The sequence below is a fragment of the Protobothrops mucrosquamatus genome, unplaced genomic scaffold, assembly GCF_001527695.2.
Source record: "Protobothrops mucrosquamatus isolate PMUCROS unplaced genomic scaffold, P.Mucros_1.0 scaffold1377, whole genome shotgun sequence".
Classification (NCBI taxonomy): Eukaryota; Metazoa; Chordata; class Lepidosauria; order Squamata; family Viperidae; genus Protobothrops; species Protobothrops mucrosquamatus.
The window spans coordinates 105,473-126,732 of record NW_015387566.1 but is presented as its reverse complement, the minus strand read 5'-3'; the positions used below and the strand labels follow the sequence as shown (position 1 = coordinate 126,732).

The 21,260-nt window shown below is 42.6% G+C and overlaps 1 protein-coding gene across 1 annotated transcript in view; it reads left to right on the top strand.

The window, feature by feature from the left end:
- The window catches only part of ABAT (4-aminobutyrate aminotransferase), a 29,844-nt gene that overhangs the window by 3,256 nt on the left and 5,328 nt on the right, over positions 1-21,260 (top strand). Inside the window, exons 2-12 of the mRNA XM_015821645.1 lie at positions 2,750-2,847; positions 4,113-4,142; positions 4,996-5,113; positions 7,904-7,953; positions 9,508-9,588; positions 10,837-10,929; positions 12,005-12,067; positions 14,290-14,353; positions 15,955-16,103; positions 18,321-18,458; positions 20,094-20,261. Coding sequence (XP_015677131.1) covers positions 2,750-2,847; positions 4,113-4,142; positions 4,996-5,113; positions 7,904-7,953; positions 9,508-9,588; positions 10,837-10,929; positions 12,005-12,067; positions 14,290-14,353; positions 15,955-16,103; positions 18,321-18,458; positions 20,094-20,261 — 1,052 coding nt within the window. The remainder of the gene's footprint in view (positions 1-2,749; positions 2,848-4,112; positions 4,143-4,995; positions 5,114-7,903; positions 7,954-9,507; positions 9,589-10,836; positions 10,930-12,004; positions 12,068-14,289; positions 14,354-15,954; positions 16,104-18,320; positions 18,459-20,093; positions 20,262-21,260) is intronic.

The following is a 21,260-nucleotide window of genomic DNA, read 5'->3' as shown; positions in this document are numbered from 1 at the left end:
AAAAAAAAACCCCTATCTATAGGTAGTCCTTGACTCATGACCAAAATCAGCCCAAAATTTCTGCCGCTCAGTGAAACATTTGTTGAGTTTTGCCCCCTTTTATGACCTTTTGTGACCTTTGCTACAGTTAAGTGAATCACACTACAGTTGTTAAGTTAATAACATGGTTGTTAAGTGAATCTGGCTTCCCCCCATTGATTCTGCTTGTCGGAGGGTTGCAAAAGGGGATCACGTGACCCTGGGCCACAGCAACCGTCATAAATACGAGTCCGTTGCCAAGCGTCCGAATTTTGACCATGTGTCCATGAAAATGCTGCAATGGTCATAAGTATGAAAAATGGTCATAAATCACTTTTCCCAGTGCTGTTGTAACTTTGAATGGTCACTAAATGAACTGTTGTAAGTCGAGGACTACCTATACATTACAACACGTTATTGTATATAATTGCATGTTACTAGACATAATTAAATTGTAGCATCCTTTGTTCAAGAACTTTGTGTGGCACCATAGAATGTCTTCTTTGATCTCACTATAAGACTAGGCTGAGAGAGATATCTAATTAAAAAAAAACCAGTGCTCTTCATTAATAACACATAAAAATATTCAGAATATTCCTTGGAGGCAAATGACCTCACTTTTTATATTTTTTTTTGGGGGGGGCAGGAGGTTATAAGTTGAATTGCGATCACTCCCTGTTCCACAAATAATTGCAATGTTTGCAAAAATACCGTGCCAATTTACTGGGTTCATTGCTGGCAGAGTCACAAGTTGGTGCTTAAAGGCTTTAATCCGAGATGAATTAATTAAAATGTCATCGATCGAACGAAGGGGAAAACTGGTTGGAGTGCCACGCTCATTAAGCACCATTTTGCTTTGGGAACAAAATGGATTTGGGGCCTTCCTAGGAGCACCATTGGCCAGCAGGACACTGTTTGCAGGTAGTATAGTAATTGGATGCGGGATCTGGAGAGATGATTGAGATTGTCCTTGTGACTCTGGATGGCTGCTCCTCAGGAGTAGACCACAGAAACCATCATTTTGCAGTCAGCTTAGGGATGGAATGGCTGGGAATTGGTAATTTCATCAAGTTTGCATTCACAAAGCAGACTTTTATGGACATTAAGCTCAACAATGGCTCATTTCTTGATCAGTCTTTTGGATTATTATTATTTGCATTTTGAAATGATTAAAACTCTTTTGACTAGCAAGAGTCTTACTATATTAATCATGTGAGTCTTCTGCTAATAGAGGATGATGGTATAAATTTGATCTTAAAAGTACTGAAAATATCTGTCTATGGAGATTCTCAGCCATCCAGGTCATAGTTATCCCAAGGAGGCTTTCTTGTCCAGTTGCCTCATGAAAAAGCATCTTTGGGCTATTGAAAATACATTATTTCTTTGGACTGTGCAGCCAAGTCGTGCTGAGTATATATCGACTTTGGAAAGTTAACAGATTAAGGCAGGGGTCTTCAAACTTGGCCCTTTTATGACTTGTGGACTTCAACTCCCAGAATTCCTCAGCCAGCGTGCCTGGCTGAGGAATTCTGGGAGTTGAAGTCCACAAGTCATAAAAGGGCCAAGTTTGAAGACCTCTGGATTAAAGGACCAGCAGGATTTAGAATTTACAGCTTTGACTTAATTAGAAGAAATCTTCTCATGGGAAAGTGACAATTGTTTTGGTACTTTTGCGACAAGGAGATCTTGGATGAAGAAGAACAAGCTAGATGATAAAGTAAGCAGAGCAGAAATCTTTAATACAATTTTTTTTCAATTTTTTTAAACTAAGCTTCTTGTTAGAATGGGTAAACTTCCTGACTTCCTACACAGCATGTTGCAACAAAGTTAAAAAAAAAAAAAAAGAACAAGTTGCAACGGATGTTTATGAAATAACTCTGAAATGTAACACAAATGGAACTGATGGCTGACTTAAGAAGGTGTACAGATACTCAACCAAGAAACTGATTGGTTTATTATTATTTTTTTTACTGAATATACAAAAGAGCTTTGTTAAGGTTTTGAAGGATTTTATTAGAAGTCACAAGCCAAAGGATAAACTTACTGGATTTGCAAAAAAAATCTGTTAAAGAGTTGAAAGATTTTTACATTGAAACAGATGAACAGAAAATTAGGTCTGGGACTCTTTTTGAGAGGATTAAAGAATATTTTTGAAAACTCAGGAAAAGAATACAAGGTTGGCTTATTCTATCAGGGCTAAGCAAAGAAAATAGTTATATCTGGTTGCCCTCACTAAACTTTTGCTAACAAAAATGATTGATAAAGCATTTGGACGGTTTTTTAGACAAGAGATGAGTTTTGGGGAGAAGAGAGACTATTTTATATTTAGAAATGATATTAAAATACTAAAATAGTTTATACTTCCTGGGATTAATGGAGAAATTACTTCTTTTTTTAATTTTTCTCTTTTCTTTTTCTTTTTTCTTTGTTTTCTTTTGTATTTTTCTTATTTGTGTAGCCTGTATTAGCCTTTATTTTCACATATAATTCTTCATAAAATTATTTGGAAAAAAAGAGAACAAATTGGGCTTCAAATTGTAGTCATGTCTTAAATATCAGAAGCATTTTGAAACAACTAGTTTGGAGGGATTTGGTAATATCTGAAGTTATATTTGTATACTATTCATCAAATATATACCTTGCAATGCTGTACTCTCCATATACATATGGATGTCCCTTGTTGAATATACTTCCTAGAGTCACTTCTTTAATTCGTTTTTGTTTTTTGTAGGATTCCGAGGAATCAGCCAAGTGGCAGCTAAAATTGACATGGAATTTGGCTATGATGGGCCACTGATGAAGACCGAAGTCCCTGGGCCAAGATCCAGGGTAAGTCAAGATGGGGACGATAAAAAAAGTCAAGATGGATACAAGCAAAAATGCCAACACAGTGCTAGGCTGCATTAACAGAGGGAGAGAATCAAGATCATGTGAAGTGTTAATACCACTTTACAATGCCGTGGTAAGGCCACACTAGGAATACTGCATCCAGTTTTGGTCACCACGATGGGAGTTGAAGTCCACATGTTTTAAAGTTGCCAAGGTTGAGGACCCCTGCTCTATAATATATGCTGTGCTGGCTGGGGAATTCTGGGAGTTGAAGTCCAGACATCTTAAAGTGATCAAGGTTGAGAAACACTTAACTAAGCTGTATTGGGCCTTTGGATTAATGGGACACACAGCCCCAGCTATTACAGAAGAGCATTATGTGTGAATCACACAAGCAGGACTTATTTAAAAAATGCTAACTTAATATCATGTGTGAATGCAATTTTAGATTTCAGAGATGCCAGTAAGCCTAAGCGCAACCTCAGACAAAACTTGAGAATAAAGCCCAAATGTCATAATATTTCGGCTGGGCGTCTATATCAGTTGGTTGATGTTCTTGCTTTGACAGAATGAATGAATGAATGAATGAATGAATGAATGAATGAATGAATGAACCATTTATACAAAGGGGTTTTGGTGTACCTTGATGACATCCTGATATACAGCACGAATATGGCTGACCACGTAAAACTAGTGAGAGAAGTGCTAAAGAAACTGTTGAACGCCAAACTTTATGTTAAGCTATCAAAGTATGAGTTTCACCAGACCCGACTGGATTGTCTTGGCTACAGAATTTCCAGCGAGGGCATTGAAATGGACCCGACCAAAGTGAAAGCTGTAATTGAATGGCAGCCCCCAAAGACTCACAAACAGCTCCAGATTTCACCCAGGTGGCCTCAGAAAATGAACCCAGGTTCAAATAGGAAATAGGTTGGACTTTTGCAACTGGGAGGTCTAAGAAAATTAGGATCTTGGGTTTCCTCTGGAGCTGCCACTTCTCCATTTCATTTGAAAGAACAAAGCTGCCCATGCAGACACCATCATGATCCCTTCTCTGTTTGGTGCAATGCACACCTGGGGCCTGAAGGCTTTTCCAGAAATTCAGTGACTGGACTCTTGTGGCCACTCTGCCAAGTTTCACGGGCATCTTTCTTAACCCAAGCTGGAGGTGAATCTTCTGTCTTTAGCGCAGGAACATTAACATCTCCTGAGTTTTTGACTGCTCGATCTGTATCATATCTTTTCTTTTCTTCTTCTTCTTTTAGGAACTAATGAAACAGTTGAACAGAATTCAGGTAATTTCTCCAAATTCCACTTGAAAACGATCCCAGGTCTTCTACCCTTCAAATATCGGCCGCCGAGTCGCAAAATTGCATGAATGGCAGACTGCCTATCGACTTATGTGTATGCCTGTTTTGTAACAGCAAGGACACTCTCCTGAAACTGAACAGAACAAAAATGGGATGCTCTAATTGCACACTCAATTGTGTGACCAGAAAGTTCTTCTTCTGGGACTCCTTTCCAATTGCTTTGTTCTAACATAGCCTTTTTTTTCCTGTAAACTGGGCTCTTCCCAACACTGTTGGTGAAAAGGCAAAATGTTACTAGGTGTCTCTCCTTAGTGGGTTTTTCTCCCTTCAGCAAAGACTGAAGAAATCATGGGAGGAACTCAAGAGGACTTCAAAAGTGAAAAGGCTGCTTTGTTCAGACCTCTTTAAAAAATTCTGCAAATGAGGCTCACATAACAATAAGACAAACCTGGAATCCCCTTACCTTTCCTGTATAATTTTTCATTATAATAAAATATACAAAGCAAATAAAAACCACGATAAAAACTAAGACACAGAAAAACAAGAGAGAACTTGAAAAAACAGAAAGCAGAGACATTCTTTCTGTTGAGTAGCTGTTATCGTAAAAGTTTTCCCTAGACTGTTTCCCCCTTTTTAATCCCCAAACCATCAGAATTCCCTTACCTTTCCAAGACAAGCATGTCTATAGAGGTATAAAAAATGATTTACAGAAATGGGAAACCATCCAGAGTTTCCTATTTTCCTTCGTGTTCGGCCTAAATCGTGGCTCATTTGGTTTGATTCTCAACTGCTTCGTCGGGGTCAGGAAATCTCAGCTTCTTTCGTCTGTTTCTCTCAGAACGCAGAAGCGGTCCACTTTTTCTGCAACTACGAAGAAAGCCGAGGAAATTATCTCGTGGATGTCGATGGGAACCGGATGTTAGATCTCTACTCTCAGATTTCATCCATCCCGATTGGTAAGAATTCTTTTTGAGTCTTTGCAAGAGTTCAGATCTCAGCTGGAGCAACCGTGGGCAACCATGAGCTCAAACCTCTCCTTTTCAGCATCAAGAGCCCCCACCAACGATGCGTGTGGCAAGTTGGAAGCACAGGCAGGAAAAGGGGACAGGTAGTCCTTGATTTTAAAGCCATCCGTTTAGTGACTGTTCGAAGTTACGATGGCGCCAAAAAGTCTTAAAGTTGCCAGGTTTGGAGTTCCTGGTTCTAAGGGGAAAAGCTGAATCTGAGCTCCTGGAAAAAGGAGGCGATGCAGGGGAAGCTACAGTAAATGGGGTGATTTTGAATCTACCAGATTTTTACGAGTAAGTTTTCAATTTTAGGTAGTTTTATTTTTTATCTCTTCTAAGGAGAGGATAGTTCTGGAAGGGTGCCAGGTGTCCTTTTCAGCTACCATTGACCTGCCACTCAAGAAAAATATTAGAGCACATCATACTTCAGTCCTGCTGCAAATTCGACTTTACAGAACCGAAGAGCCCTGGTGGTGCAGTGCTTAGAATGCAACATTGCAGGTTGACTCTGCCCACAGCCAGGAGTTCGATCCTGACCGGCTCCAGGTTGACTCAGCCTTCCATCCTTCCGAAGTCAGTAAAATGAGGACCCGGATTGTTGGGGGCAATAGGCTGACTCTGTAAACCACTTAGAGAGGGCTGTAAAGCACTGTGAAGCGGTATATAAGTTTTATTGCTATTCTATTCTATTCTATTGCCATGATGGGCAGTGGATGGAATGCAGTATTGCAGGCTGACTCTGACCACTGCCAGAAAGTTCGATCCTGACTGGCTCAAGGTTCACTCAGCCTTCCATCTTTCCGAGATCATAAAATGAGGACCCAGATTGTTGGGGGCTCATATGCTGACTCTTTAAACCACTTAGAGAAGGCTATAAAACACTGTGAGGCATTATATAAGTCTAAGTGCTGCTGCTATTGCTATTGTTTTGCCACAGTGCAGTGATTTGACATCATGTTCAATACATTCAGACATCTCAGAAGAAAAAGGACAGTGGATAGAGCAGCAGGATAGAAATCAAATAACTACAGATAGTCCCCAAGTTATGACCATTTATTTATATGATGATCATTCAAAGCTACAACGGCACTGAAAAATTAACTCATGACTGGTCCTCGCTCTTAGGACCATTGCAGTATCTCCACGGATACGTGATCAAAATGTGGGCGCTTAGCAACCAGCATATATTTACAGCATCTGGGATCATATGATCGTCCTTTACAACATTTCCAGCTGGCTTCTGACCAATAAATTCAACAGGGGAACTCGAATTCACTTAATCATGTGTCACTTAAAAATTGCAGTTCCGCTTACCAACCGTATCCCAAAAGGTCATAAAATAGGGCTCTAGTCAAGGACCTCCTGTATGGCCTTCTTTCAAGGTGACTGTTGGACTCCTCTTAACCAGAACTGATCTTGCTTAGATAGCCAAGTGGTATCACCTGCTAAAGCTTTTGTTAGGCTATAAAGCCAAATGCATCCTAGGTAGTGAAGATCCTCCTTATTTCGTTTACATTCTTTCTTTTTAATTAGTTTTATTTGTTTATATATAAAATGTGAAAATACAAAAGCAAATAACAGCAGAAAAAGGGAAAAACAAAAAAGGTGTGAAGAAAGGGAGGGAGAGAAACAAAAGGCATTGACTTCCAACTCTCTCTGTTGCAGTAAAATCAGACATTAAAATCAAATCTCAACTTTTTACATTTCTATAGTCGTGTGCACTAGCCCAGGGGTAGGCAACCTTGGCTCTTTTATGACTCGTGGACTTCAACTCCCAGAATTCCTGAGCCAGCTGGCTCAGGAATTCTGGGAGTTGAAGTCCACGAGTCATAAAAGAGCCAAGGTTGCCTACCCCTGCACTAGCCATTTCTGTATCGGCAAATCAGTCTAATCGGTAAAACCCAAAATCATGATATCATTTTTTTCCCACCTCAAGCACAAAGTCCAGAAGTGGTTTCCAACTAGAAACAAAAGAACTTGTGTTGTTTTCTTTTATCAGCACAGTCAATTTGGCCATCTCTGCTCATTCCATCAGCTTTTGTAACCCTTCGCCCGTGGTGGGAATCGAGGCGCCCTTCCACTTTTGTGCCCTAGAGCAATCTTGCTGCCGTCACCATATATAAAATCAGAGTTCCAAATATTTTTTCCACTTCTCTTTCCTTACATTCATAAAACAAAGCAAATTCAGAAGGGGCTGAGTCTGCTTCTTAGCAGTGCTTTAAATAGGTTACCGGTATTTAATTTGAAATGTGCATTTGCAAGACAAAGGTCGCTCCTTTGAGGACAGTGGATAGAGAGGATCATTGGTTTGAAAGAGGGATCAAAGAGGCCATCTACATTAAAACTGAACCCCCCTCTCTCAACAGAGGGGGAGGGAATACGACACCACCTGTCTCCTGTTTACAACACAGCTCTTGCAGTAGTTCCAAGAAAGTTCCACACCCATTTGCACTATTCAGGTGACCCTGAGGGCACAGACAACTCTAAGTGTCCTCAACCACTCTCAGAAAGAGTACTAATGACCAGATGACTTCAAGGAATATAAATCCTTCCATTCTCCACCATTCAGTTAGAACTGAAGAAGCTTCTTGGATGAGAAGCGAAACGACTTCAAGAAAAAGCAAAATCCAGTTGCCTTTTTTAAAAAAAAAAAAAAAAAGCATCTTTGGGACAATTTAATTTGAAAGTGTCTGAAATGTCTTAAAAGCAGATGATAAAGGTCCCTGTGTTTCGTTCTAGGCTACAGCCACCCATCTCTGATCAAAGTTTTGCAGCAGCCCCAGAATCTGGTAAGTGACTTTTTGCATAAGGTACCAGATTGCCAAAACGGTGCATAAATTGCCTGTTTGTGAAGCTTCCCTTCTTCTCCTCAAGATGCCACCTGTCCTTTCCCAGGGCTGCTTACCCACTGCTCAGGGTCTCTGAGGCTGGAACCAGGAGCCTCCCCAACTGCTTGGGGGTGAGTCTTCAAAATAAGCCATTTCCAGGGGAATGGCTGAGAATTACAGGAGCTAGCATGGACCATTTTAATTGTCTCGAGCAAAGAGAGCCCAAAGGAACTCATGTCCTGATTGGGTCTGGGTTGGTTATCACCTCAGGCCTCTTTTGGGAGGCAGCCGACCAGGGGAGAGAAAGAACAAGTTTGAAGAGTTACCCCAAGATTTGCTGAGGCTGCTAATCTCCATCATCGTTCAAATTCTCTGTGTAATCACAACTCCTCTTCACTGCAAAGCTAATGTATGTGTAGTAGGACAAAGCTTCCCACAAGGCATCAGAAATGGAAGGAGGATGCTCGCAGCATGCTAGACTAGGCTAAAAAGGGGTTAGTAGCTTGTAGTTCAATGTTTGGGGAACCCCAAGTGCTGGTCTGGCATGTAATGTGAGCCAAACAACATGCCCTCTGGACACAGAAACTGTATGTTTTTAACCTGAATGGTTTCAGCATGTTATGTGAATGTCTCATACGTGTATCAAAGAGGGCTTGGACCTCTTATAAGCTTCTCTAGTTGTCCATGGCAAGATGGATCTTTCTCGACCAATGAGGCAAGGAATACTTTTGAAGGCCCAGCACAGGGGTAGGCAACCTTGGCTCTTTTATGACTCATGGACTTCAACTCCCAGAATTCCTGAGCCAGCCACGCTGAGGGGAAAGGGAAAGGTTTCCAAGCTGAGCCATGCTGGCTCAGGAATTCTGGGAGTTGAAGTCCACGAGTCGTAAAAGAGCCAAGGTTGCCTACCCCTGGCCCAGCAAAAACTGGTCATTTGCTTAGATTTTTAGACATAAGTTAAACCTAAGCAATGTTTTAGAGCAGTGCTTCTCAGCTTTGACTGGCTGGGGAATCTGGGAGTTGAAGTCCACATATCTCCAAGCTGCCAAGGTCGAGAAACACTGATCTAGAGCAGGGGTCCCCAATGTTAGCAACTTGAAGATTTGTGGACTTCAACTCCCAGAATTCCCCAGCCAACTAGGCTGGCTGGGGAATTCTGGGAGTTGAAGTCCACAAATCTTAAAGTTGCCAACGTTGGGGACCCCTGATCTAGAGAGCACAAAGAAATCTGTTCAAAATCTAGAGGATACCAAGACATCTCAGTAATCAGTAGCATTTCCCATTGGCAGATTCTCCCAAATGCTTTCCACTCCAGCTTAAATTCTGATACCAGAAACAGCTTGGTTGGCTTACAAGTTTGGGGGAAGGGTGGATGCAAGTGTCCAAATTGGGGGTGTTATTTGTTTTAAGGCAATCAAGGTCAAGCCATGCACTGTTTTGGGTTGACTCTTAGATAACAAGTTTGTATTCCCTTTATGATAATGTCCTTTTCTTTTCTTTTTTCTTTTTTCTCAGAGTACTTTTGTCAACAGACCTGCCCTAGGAATTTTGCCTCCAGAAAATTTTGCTGAAAAGCTAAAGGAATCTTTGCTTTCGGTAAGTTTTATCTAGCACCGAAGGAGCAATGAAACTGACATCCAACACTGGCAGGTCTCCGTCTTGCCAATAATTCCACAACTGGCAACTACAAGGAGAGGCTAGTATTTAAAAAGGACAATGGGGACAGGGGAATGATAGCCCTCTTTCAAAGACCTGAAAAGATGCCACACAGAAGAAGATCATTATGAGTTCTCTATTATCTCAGATTGCAGGATATGGGATAATGGATTAAGTTTTAGAATAAGAAAAGTTTCTTAAGGATGAGAGACTTCAACAATGACCTTTGAGATGATGGACTGTTGTTCTCAGGATCAAAGAGACGTTGGATTGACATCAGTTGATGTCAGTCAACTGGAGACTAAAACATACGAAGAACGGCTGCAGGACTTGGGTTAGTCTAAAGAAAAGAAGAAACAGGGGTGACATGATAGCAGCGTTCCAGTATTTGAGAGGCTACCACAGAGAAGAGGGGGTCAAATTATTCTCCAAAGCACCTGAAGGCAGGACAAGAAACAATGGTCGGAAACTGATTAAAGAGAGAAGCAACCTGGAATTAAGGAGAAACTTCCTGATAGTGAGGACAATTAACCAGTGGAACAGCTTGCCTTCAGAAATCGTGGGTGCTCCATCACTGGAGATTTTTAAGAAGAGACTAGACAGTCACTTGTCTGAGATGGTATAGGTTCTCCTGCTTCAGCAGGGGGCTGGACTAGAAGACCTTCCAGCTCTATTCTATTCTATTCTATTCTATTCTATTCTATTCTATTCTATTCTATTCTATTCCTACATCCTGTCTTCTATTCTATTCTATTCTATTCTATTCTATTCCTACATCCTGTCTTCTATTCTATTCTATTCTATTCTATTCTATTCTATTCTATTCTATTCTATTCTATTCTATTCCTACATCCTGTCTTCTATTCTATTCTATTCTATTCTATTCTATTCTATTCTATTCTATTCTATTCTATTCTATTCTATTCTATTCTATTCTATTCTATTCTATTCGGTTGAAGAGTCTTTATTTTGAATTCTTGCCTTGGGTGGCTAGTTGCAGTCCATGGGCTAAATGGCACTTCCAGCCCTAAGTTTCCATAATTTTATCCTTAGGCAATAGAGACTAGTTTTAAAAAATTGGGGTGTGTGTGTTAAAATAAGCATCATTTTGTTGTGATGCTCAGTTATGATGAAAGTATTCCTTACAAACTTTGGATTGAAAGGTCCGTGTCTCTTCTCCACTGCCAGGTTGCTCCTAAAGGTCTCTCTCAAGTCATAACCATGTCCTGTGGATCTTGCTCCAATGAAAATGCCTTTAAAACCATATTTATGTGGTACAGGGTGAGTAAAAGCTATGATATGAATGCTCTGCCTTGTACAGACGCTCTCCAGATGCTCAGGAAAACAGGGAGGGCTGTCTGCTCAAAGTGGGATAGGGGGCGAAGGGGGTCTCAAATTTGTAGATGTAGGAGAAGAGCAGGCAGAGCTGGAGGGTGGAGTTAAACATTTCATAAGCTTAGAATCCTTAAGTTGCCGCAAATGATCAAGTCTCTCCCCCCCCCCCCAGATTTCTTTGACCCTTATCTAGCACCTATTTAGTGCTGACCATTAGATTCTTATGCATAGGCTTAACTAAATCTTCTGTGCTTCAACTTAATGTATGGTCCTGATCCTTTGTGCCTGACAGTAAGTCAGCACCTAACCCTTTTATCAACAATCAGTTTGTTGAGTTGATCTGCTTGACTGATCTGCTGAGCAGACAAAGAAAAGGAAGATGCAGAAACCTGGAGGGGATTCTAATCCCCCTCCCCATCTCTGAATTGGAACCCTATTACTAATCCTCATTTAGGGTTCCGCCACTTTAGGATTAGATTGCCCATTCTCAGCCATGGACCCTCAATAGATTCTGTGGGACGAGGGCCCCCAAAAGAAAGGAAATGTCTCCATTCCAGAATTAAAAGGCTCTCATTTCAGAGAAATTAGAAGGTCATAGAAGAAGCCTTCAGAATTGCTGCCCAGTGGAGAATAGTCATAAAATCCCAAGAGGGGATGGTTGAGATGGTCTGGCTTTTTCAGCCTTGGAAGCTCCTTTTTAGTCATGCTTCCCATCTCCAGTAATCCTGGAGAATGATCGTCTCCTAGAAGCAGATCAAGGAGGAGAACCCAGTCCAGGTCTTCTCAGATGTATTAAGTATTTAAACTATGTAAACCTGTCAGCTGTGATGAACTTCTGGGATGGAGCTGAGTATCCCTCGTTTTCCTCTAGTTCCTGTTCCTCTCGGGATATTGCCATTGGGAGACTCTTGAATGCCATAGCCATTGATATACGGTTATCGTCCCCAAATGATGTCCGTGCAGATGGGTTGAAGGGCAACTCTTGGCTGGGAAGATGATGGGAAACTTCTTTCTTTTCCAGAACAAAGAACGAGGCGACAACAGTGTTACCAAAGAAGAGTTGGAGACCTGCATGATTAACCAGGTAAGGTCCATTCCTTCATTCAGCAGAGCAAAAAGCCAGGCCAAATCTACATTCTTGATCTTTGCTTCAGTGTCCACCTGCCCAGCAAGACAGCATAAGACCTACAGGTAGTCCTCGACTTAAACAAGAGCTCACTTAGTGACTGCTCGAAGTTACAATGGCACTGGGAAAAAAGTGACTTGGGACCATCTTTCACACTTTTGACCTTTGCAGCATCTCCACGGCCATGTGATTTACATTCGGATGCTTGGCAACTGATTCATATTTATGATGGTCGCAGTGTCCCCCTGGGGTCACGTGATTCCCCCTTTGGGACCTTCTGACCAGCAAAGTCAACGGGGAAATCAGATTCACTTAACAACCGTGTTGCTAATTTAACAACCGCAGGGATTCACTTAACAAATGTGGCAAGAAAAGTCGTAAAATGGGGCAAAACTCACAAATTTCTCACTTAGCAACATACATTTTGGGCTCGATTGTGGTCATAAGTTGGGGACTCCCTGTACTGAAGTTAGAAAGTGGGCACATGCTTTGCAATGACAGAGAACTGGAAGCTAAAAGGGCAACGGGTACTGAGCAGTAGTTAGCACAATGCTTGGCAGGTTTTGTTGTTTTTACTCTTAATTTTCCAACTATAAACATGTCTGTATTCCAACCCTCACTCCTACATTCCTGTGGATTGGATATCACTTATGTTAAAAATGAACCCTTTTTTAATCCAACAAACCCTTTCCTTACATCATTCTCTTGGGACTTTGTTCATTCTCTAATCTCTTTCACAACTCAGTTTCATCATAGAATCTGATGTAGTCCGTTTCATAATCAGTTTTGCAAAATGATAGTAAATACTGCCACTCGGTGTTTCGTTGCTTATGCAAGTAATGCCCATTTCCCCCCACAGTGTTTTACAAATAGCAATAGCATTTAGACTTGTGTACTGCTCCACTGTGCTTTTACAGCCCTCTCTTGAGTGGTTTACAGAGTCAGCCTGTTGCCCCCCACAATCTGGGTCTTCATTTTACTGACCTTGGAAGGATGGAAGGCTGAGTCAACCCTGAGCCAGTCAGGATCAAACTCCTTGCTGCGGGCAGAGTTTCTCTGCAATACTGCATTCTAGCCAGTGCACCATCATGGACTGAAGACCCTATAATATTTCAGACAAATAGTTGTCCAATCTCTTCTTAAAAACCTCCAGTGATGGAGCACCTTCTGGAGGCAAGCCGTTCCATTGGTTTATTGTTCTCACCATTAGGAAGTGTCTCCTTAATTCTATGTTGCTTCTCTTCTTGATTAGTTTCCATCCATTGTTTCTTTTCTTAATTTCAGGAGCTTTGGAAAATAGGTTGACCCCCTCTTCTTTGTGGCAGCCCTTCAAATGCTGGAACACTGCTATCCTGTCACCCCTAGTCCTTCTTTTCACTAGAGTAGACAAAACCAATTTCTCCAGCCCCCTAAAGAGCTTTATCACTCTTCTCTTCTTACTTTTTCTAGAGTCTCAACATCCTTTTTATATTGGGGTGACCAAAACTGGATGCAATATTCCAAGTGTGGTCTTACCAAGGCTTTGTAGAGCGATACTAGAACATTGCGGGATGTTGATTCTTTCCCTCTGTTGATGCAGCCTAGGATTGCATTGGCTTTTCTGGCTGCTGCCGTACAATGTTGGCTCATATTTAAGCGGTTGTCCACTAGGATTCCAAGATCCGTCTCACAGTTACTGCTATTGAGCCAAGTTTCACCTAATCTGTCCCTGCATATTTGGTTTTTCTTGGCTGGTGGCATCAAAAGGGCTAATGATCAAGGTCAACCTAGGACTAGGGAGGTCTATGCCTCATCTTTTGCTCAGCCATAAAGTCCTCTGGAGACTTTGGACCAGTAACCCAACTAGCCTAACACAAGATGGTGTCTGTGAGGATAACACTTCAAGAAGAGAGAAAAAAATAAGACTGCATCTTGATGGATGGATAACTTTTTTTGGTTTTTAAAATCTGATTTGCTTGGGTTTGAAAGCCAGCCCTCTGAATTAATATTCATAATAGAGGAAGGCTTTCTCCTAATAACACAGCAGAATTGGAAAAATAAAATAAGTTATCCTCCACCCTGCTATCATTCAGTTGGTCATTCCAGCTAGCATTGAAGTGGGGAAGAGGCTATTACCTAGTGGCTAAATTGAAATGTTAATTAACTAATTAATAAGCATAAATTTCCTCTTTGCCTTTCAGCCCCCAGGTTGCCCAGAATACAGTATGCTTTCCTTCATGGGTGCATTTCACGGAAGAACCATGGGTAAGGAAGAGTTACTGGTTTTGGTTGAGAATAGCATGATATGCAAAGATCAGTGAGATGGCTTGATGGATTACAGGCCATCAGATTGGCGTCAAATAAAGCCTAATCTTTCAAGAGCTTCCATCCTTAGCTCAGCACCATTTAGATTAGTGGTTCTCAACCTGTGGGTCGGGACCCCATTTGGGGTCGATCGACCATTTCACGGGGGTCGCCAAGCAAGGCTGTCCACCATTTTTTTTGTCCGCCATTTTTTTTGTCCGCCATTTTTTTCCCCTTTTCCAGCGGGTGCCTTACCTCCCTTGTGCTGGGCCAGCTGGTGGTCGGCCTGCTCCGTCTCTGCCGCTTGCCTGCTACGCCTCGGCCGGCGCAGGGGGCGGAACCACGCATGCGCGGCGCTCCCGGGCAGGGAAAGTCCTCGACTTACGACCGGTTGGGTAGTCCTCGACTTACGACCGGTTTAGTCCTCGACTTACAACCGGTTTAGTCCTCGACTTACGACCAGTTGGGGTCGCGGCATTAAAAAGGTTGAGAACCACTGATTTAGATCAGGGGTGTCAAACTTGCAACGTCACGTGACGTGTCGTGACGTATCGCAACTTTTTTTCCATTGCCACCAAAGGGGTGGGTGCGGTTTCGCCATGACGCATCCAGCCCGCGGGCCAGTAGTTTGACACCCCTGATTTAGATGATCCATGATGCTGTGTTACAGGTACTGGGGATAATTAACATACAGACAGAAGTCTACCAAAGAAATTTTGCGCAGAAGGGAGATAGATCGCAGCTTCAGTCATCCAACTATTAAAAGTAGGATTTGATTTGAGTGAAAGCAACTTCCCACAACCTGAGCAAGCATTTTTCTGCAGGATATTATCTGGCCAGGAGGAGGCACTATCTTTGAAGGCTTTGTCTGGTTTTCATGGTTTTCGATCAGAATAGAGCTGGAAGGGACCTTGGAGATCTTCTATCCAACCTCCTGCTCCAGCAGAAGATCCACTTGTGGGATTCAGCTGGTTTGCACCAGTTCAGCAGAACTGTAGCTAATTTTTTGTTGCCGAGGCCCAGAATGGACTTCCGGAAGCGGCATCCACACAGAGAACCAGTTGTTCCTGTATTTGAATCCCACCACTGAGGAGGCCCTAGAGCAGGGATAGGCAACCTTGGCTCTTTTATGACTCGTGGACTTCAACTCCCAGAATTCCTGAGCCAGCCATGCTGAGGGGAAAGGGAGAGGTTTCCAAGCTGAGCCATGCTGGCTCAGGAATTCTGGGAGTTGAAGTCCACGAGTCACAAAAGGGCCATCGTTTCCCACCTTTGCCTTAGCCCAGATATAGGCAACCTTGGCTCTTTGATGACTCGTGGACTTCAACTCCCAGAATTCCTGAGCCAGCCATGCTGAGGGGAAAGGGAGAAGTTTCTAAGCTAAGCCATGCTGGCTCAGGAATTCTGGGAGTTGAAGTCCACGAGTCATAAAAGAGCCAAGGTGGCCTACCCCTGGCCTAGAGTCATTTTAGACAAGTGACTGTCCAGTCTCTTCTTAAAAACCTCTGGTGTTTTTAAGAAAAGCACTCTAAACGTTCTAAAAATGTTCTTCCATTGTTTAGGCTGCTTGGCCACGACGCACTCCAAGGCCATTCACAAGCTGGACATCCCGTCTTTTGACTGGCCCATCGCTCCCTTCCCAAGGCTGCAGTACCCCTTGGAAGACTTTGTGCGAGAAAACCAGCAGGAGGAAGCACGCTGCTTAGAGGAGGTGAGGACAGCCCAGCTCCAGAGTGCAGAAGGTTGGGCTCAGGGAAAGCGCGTTTGTTTTGCTCGATTAACCCAGCACAGAAAGATCAAGCAGAAGATGGAGGACGAGGACCGCCAGGGACAGTCAGCCTTTGTCTTTCCTGGAAGAGAGAATGAGGCTCGCAAAACATCTTCCTCCTGACTTAGTTGAGCCCTGAGCGTCCCAAAGGTTTTTTTTCAGGAGGCAACTGGACTTTCTTGTTTTTTCTTTGAAGACGTTTTGCTTCCCATCCAAGAAGCTTCTTCACCTCTGACTGGATGGTGGGGAATGGAAGCATTTATATTCCTTGCAGACAGCTGGTCGTTTGCATCCTTTTAGAGCAGGGGTGTCAAACTCAATTTCACTGAGGGCCGCATCAGCATTGCGGTTGCCCTGGGAGGGGGTGGGTGGGTGTGGTCAGAGTGGGTGCAGCCTACTGGGTGGGCATGGACAGAGTGAGTGTGGCCAGTTCTACATCATTCGCGTCAAGGTGCCTATGGGGACCTGGGCAGGAGTGGGACAGATCTGAGGGTGTCTGGCAGAAGGGGGTGGGACTGGGGCAAGTGCCAAGGCATAGTCCACCGGGGCAAGTGCCAAGATGGCCACCACAAAATTCTACATTGGCTCCTGGCTGGCCTGGGCCAGGGCCAAGGCAGCGGGGGCCGTTCCCTCACTGTTTTCGGGATGGCTTCGCGGGCCACATGAAACCACTTCGCGGGCCGCATCCGGACCCCAGGCCTTGTGTTTGACATGTCTGTTTTAGAGAATCATTGAGGCCACTTGGAGGTTTATCTGTGTTTCCAGGGTCCCTTGAGTAGTGCAAATGGGTGTGGAGCCTTCTTGGCTGCTGGATGTTTTCTGCTCTGGGTCCCTTCACTGTTGAAGACAGGCGCAGGCTGTTGGGGATGAGTCTGTGTGGTCTGCATCTCAAACTGAAGCGCAAATGGTTCTTGTAATCTGCAATGTTTTCTGGAAATCCGTTTGTACTCCTGCACCATTCGAAGGGTGCTCATCATAAAGTGTTCATCCCATAGACATGCAGCCCCTGAGCAAACCAAGTTAATTTTAATCAGCTTCACGAATGAAAGCAAATATATGTGTCCCAGGATAATGTTGTAAGATCCAATCTGGGTCGGTCACTGGAACCAGAGGTTTAGTCTTCTAAATTCTAGATGCATCATGGACATCTGCTCTGAAGCCCTTCAGGATTCCAGATGCAACTACTACAGGCCCTGCCAATTGGAGGCAGTGATTGGGTTCACCAACCATGCTAAGCTAAGTTTAGTTTTGAGTGCATTAAAATGGACATCACAGACCACTGTAAGAAGCCACCTTCTTGCAGAGGCTAAATTAGAGAAACTAGATTATGGACCTTCTTGATTTTGATGTGGTTTGGGTTTAGGGCAAAACTTAGCAGAGTAGCATAGGAAGCTTAGCAGAGAATGGAAAACAAGGTTACAGAAACACCATAAACACTTTGCAGCTGTTGAAAGGCCAGTTGATGTGGTGTCCTAATTCTCCAGGTTAGCCTTGGTTTTTGAGGGATTTGAGTCCTCCAAGTAGGACTTGATTTTTCAGAGCTGTGTGGAGACTGGGGAGATTCTCCCATTGGATTGGAAGCTGGAACTCAAGCTGAAGATCACCTTTTCAAAATGCACCACAGTTAATACTCTTTTAAAGAAGGCCAAAGAAGGAATGAATCGGTCAGATTAAAATTTGGGGGAGATCTACCAAAAAATGGGTATTTCTCAGTTAGGACTGTTTTTTCTGGAGCAGTTGCTTTGGATAAAACACTACTCATAATCACGTGTTTGCTCTTTATTAACATCAATTGCATTTCTTCTTAATTTGTTTAATTTATTTCATGTACTCTTTGTCATTACGTTTAAGCAGCAGGTCTCTTCAATGGGATTCTTTTATTAACAAATTGGCCCATGGGTCATCATTCTCTAGCCTGAGATCCCTTCCAGGTGGGTGGGATCCCAACTCCCATAATTGCCAGCCCAAATGGAAAAGATTTAATTCATCTGGAGGTTTCTTTTTTGAAGAAGGTTGTTCAATGGTGCAAAAACATCACCAATCCTTCTTGATTGCTCCCTGAAATTTAATAAATTGTCCGCAATGAAATCGAACAAGATAAAATGCCTATTAGGGATTTCTTCCTTTAAAAAAAAAATCTTGCTATGTTCTAACATGCAGGTGGAAGATTTGATTGTTAAATACAGGAAAAAGAATAAAGTGGTTGCGGGAATTATTGTGGAACCCATTCAGTCCGAAGGGGGTGACAATCACGCATCAGATGACTTTTTTAGGAAATTGAGAAACATCGCAAGAAAGGTGAGCTTTGATATAAAATGGCCCATTCTCTAAGCAAAGGTTTTGTCTCCTGAGCAATAAGTTTATCTAATGTTCGAGTAGCAGCTTCCAAGCTGATCTGGGGAAACCCAACAGGAGTCCTATGAAATTGAACATCTGGATTTAGTTCCAATTGTCATGGAATGTACACTGGATTCCTGGGAGGGCAAAGAGCTTGGACTGTCTGGTAGACAGGAAGACAGCTAAGACCTGTCTCGCAGCTTACAGAGTAGATCTATAGTTACACAAATAGTTGTTTGAGTCTGGCAAGGGTGATGTCAGGAACGACACATGGAATTACTTCTGAAGAGTTCCTTTATTGTTATTTGCCTGCAGACAGAATCTTGCCAGACTCAAGGAACTACCTGCCTAATTATAGATATACTACATTCCGCCGTGCTATTCTGTATGAAAACAAAATATCTCTAATTTAGGCATGAGGAGCAAGAACCAGATGTTTTGGTAATTTCAAATTCAACAGGATCCTTCTGGGCCTGCTATTTAAGGCTTTTTTTTTGGTCTTTTTTTTCCTGTGAGATTGCACAAGTTCAGATGAGCAGTGGATGGATTTGGGAGATGAAAATATTTTCCCACTAATTTCCAATTGTTGCCTTTTAGACCAGGGGCCTTCAAACTTGACAACTTTAAGTCTTGTGGACTTCAACTCCCAGAATTCCTCAGCCAGCCCTGGCTGGCTGAGGAATTCTGGGAATTGAAGTCCACAAGTCTTAAAGTTGCCAAGTTTGAAGGCCCCTGTTTTAGACTCTGGGATCTGGATCTGACAGAAAATGTGTTTTATTATATGTCAGGTAGAACAAACTGTCTGGCTCCACGCTCCATGCTGAACTGTAGCATGACTTGCACAGTTTCAGCTTGCATAGTGAACCACCCCAAACATGGTCACTTGCAAAATAAAGATTGAGGCATAACACAACTTTACACACCCAGAGTGATTTCCTGGTTTCCAATAATCAACCATGGTTTTGCGGGCTGGAGAATTCTGTAGATCCAGAAATCGGGAAGACTTCTCTGTTTGCAGAAGCCTGGCTTAACTTTTAGTTGCGAGTTGCCCAGGGTTTGGTTTAAGATGACTGGCCATTCAATTCAATTCAATTAATTAACCTGCTGCCCAATTTAAACAAATTAATACAAAACAAGGCTTAGTGAAGGTGTGGAGTGACTTTCCTAAGGTGAAACCAGTGGGGCAACTGAACTCTTCAGATCCTTGAGGTCTCTACCTCTGACAATTAGAATAGAATAGAGCCGGAAGGGACCTTGGAGATCTTCTAGTCCAGCCCCTTGCTGAAGCAGGAGAACCTATACCATTTCAGATAAGTGACTGTCTAGCCTCTTCTTAAATTATCTGCTGATGTATTCCTTGAAGAGAGGGTCTCCAACCTTGGCAACTTTAAGACTTGTGGACTTCAATTCCCAGAATTCTTCAGCGAGTTGTCAAGGTTGGGGAATTCTGGGAGTTGAAGTCCGCAAGTCTTAAAAGTTGCCAAGGTTGGAGACCCCTGCCTTTAAGCAAGCAAGCAGAGTTATTTTTGCCTCCTCCTTAAATTGGTCCCAGCCCCTTTCTTAAAGGGACTGACTTCAGGTGTGCTTTCTCAACAGCACGGCTGCGGTTTCTTGATAGACGAGGTACAAACGGGAGGCGGATGTACTGGCAAGTTCTGGGCCCACGAACACTGGGGTCTCGAGGACCCAGCGGACGTCCTGACTTTCAGCAAGAAGATGATGACCGGAGGGTTTTTCCACAAGGATGAATTCCGGGCGAATGCGGTAAGTTCCATTTTGAAAGCTGTAGTATGTGCGTGGTCATCATGGTGCCATACCGGCACTCCCCGACTTACCACCACAATTGCAACCGAGACTTCCATTGCTAAGCAATGTGGCTGGTATGAAAGTCCCACCCAGTTTTAGAACCTTTTTGCTGAGATTGGTAAACAAATCACAGAGTCATTTAGCAAATCCTGGAATTAAGGAGAAACTTCCTAACAGTGAGGACAATTAACCAGATGTCGTGGGCACTTCATGACTGGAGATTTTTAAGAAAAGACCAGACAGTTACTTGTCTAAGATAGGATAGGTTCTCTTGCTCGAGCAGGGGGCTGGACTAGAAGACCTCCAAGGTCCCTTCCAGCTCTATTCTATTCTATTCTATTCTATTCTATTCTATTTCAAGATTCTATTCTATTCTGTTCTATTCCGAGATTCTATTCTATTCCAAGATTGTATTCTATTCTGTTGTGTTCTGTTCTATTCCAAGATTCTGTTCTGTTCTATTCTATTCCATTCCAAGTTTCTATTCCATTCCAAGATTCTATTCCATTCCAAAATTCTATTCTATTCCAAGATTCTATTCTATTCTGTTCTGTTCCAAGATTCTATTATGTTCTGTTCTGTTCTATTCTATTCCATTCCAAGTTTCTATTCCATTCCAAGATTCTATTCTATTCTATTCTATTCTATTCTATTCTATTCTATTCTATTCTATTCTATTCTATTCTATTTATTCCATTCTCTATTCTATTCCTTTCTATTTCTATTTCTATTCCAGTTTCCCACTTTGACTCTGCATGTTGGAAGCTGGCTGGGAAAGTGGCAAATGGCGGTCACATAACTCTGGGATCATAAATACCGGAAGTCCTTGACGTACAACCACAATTGAGCCCAAAATTTCTCTTATTGAGCCAGACATTTGTTCAGCAGGTTTTGGATCATTTTACAATCTTTCTTGCCACATAGTTGTTAAGTGAATCACCGTAGCTGATAAGTTAG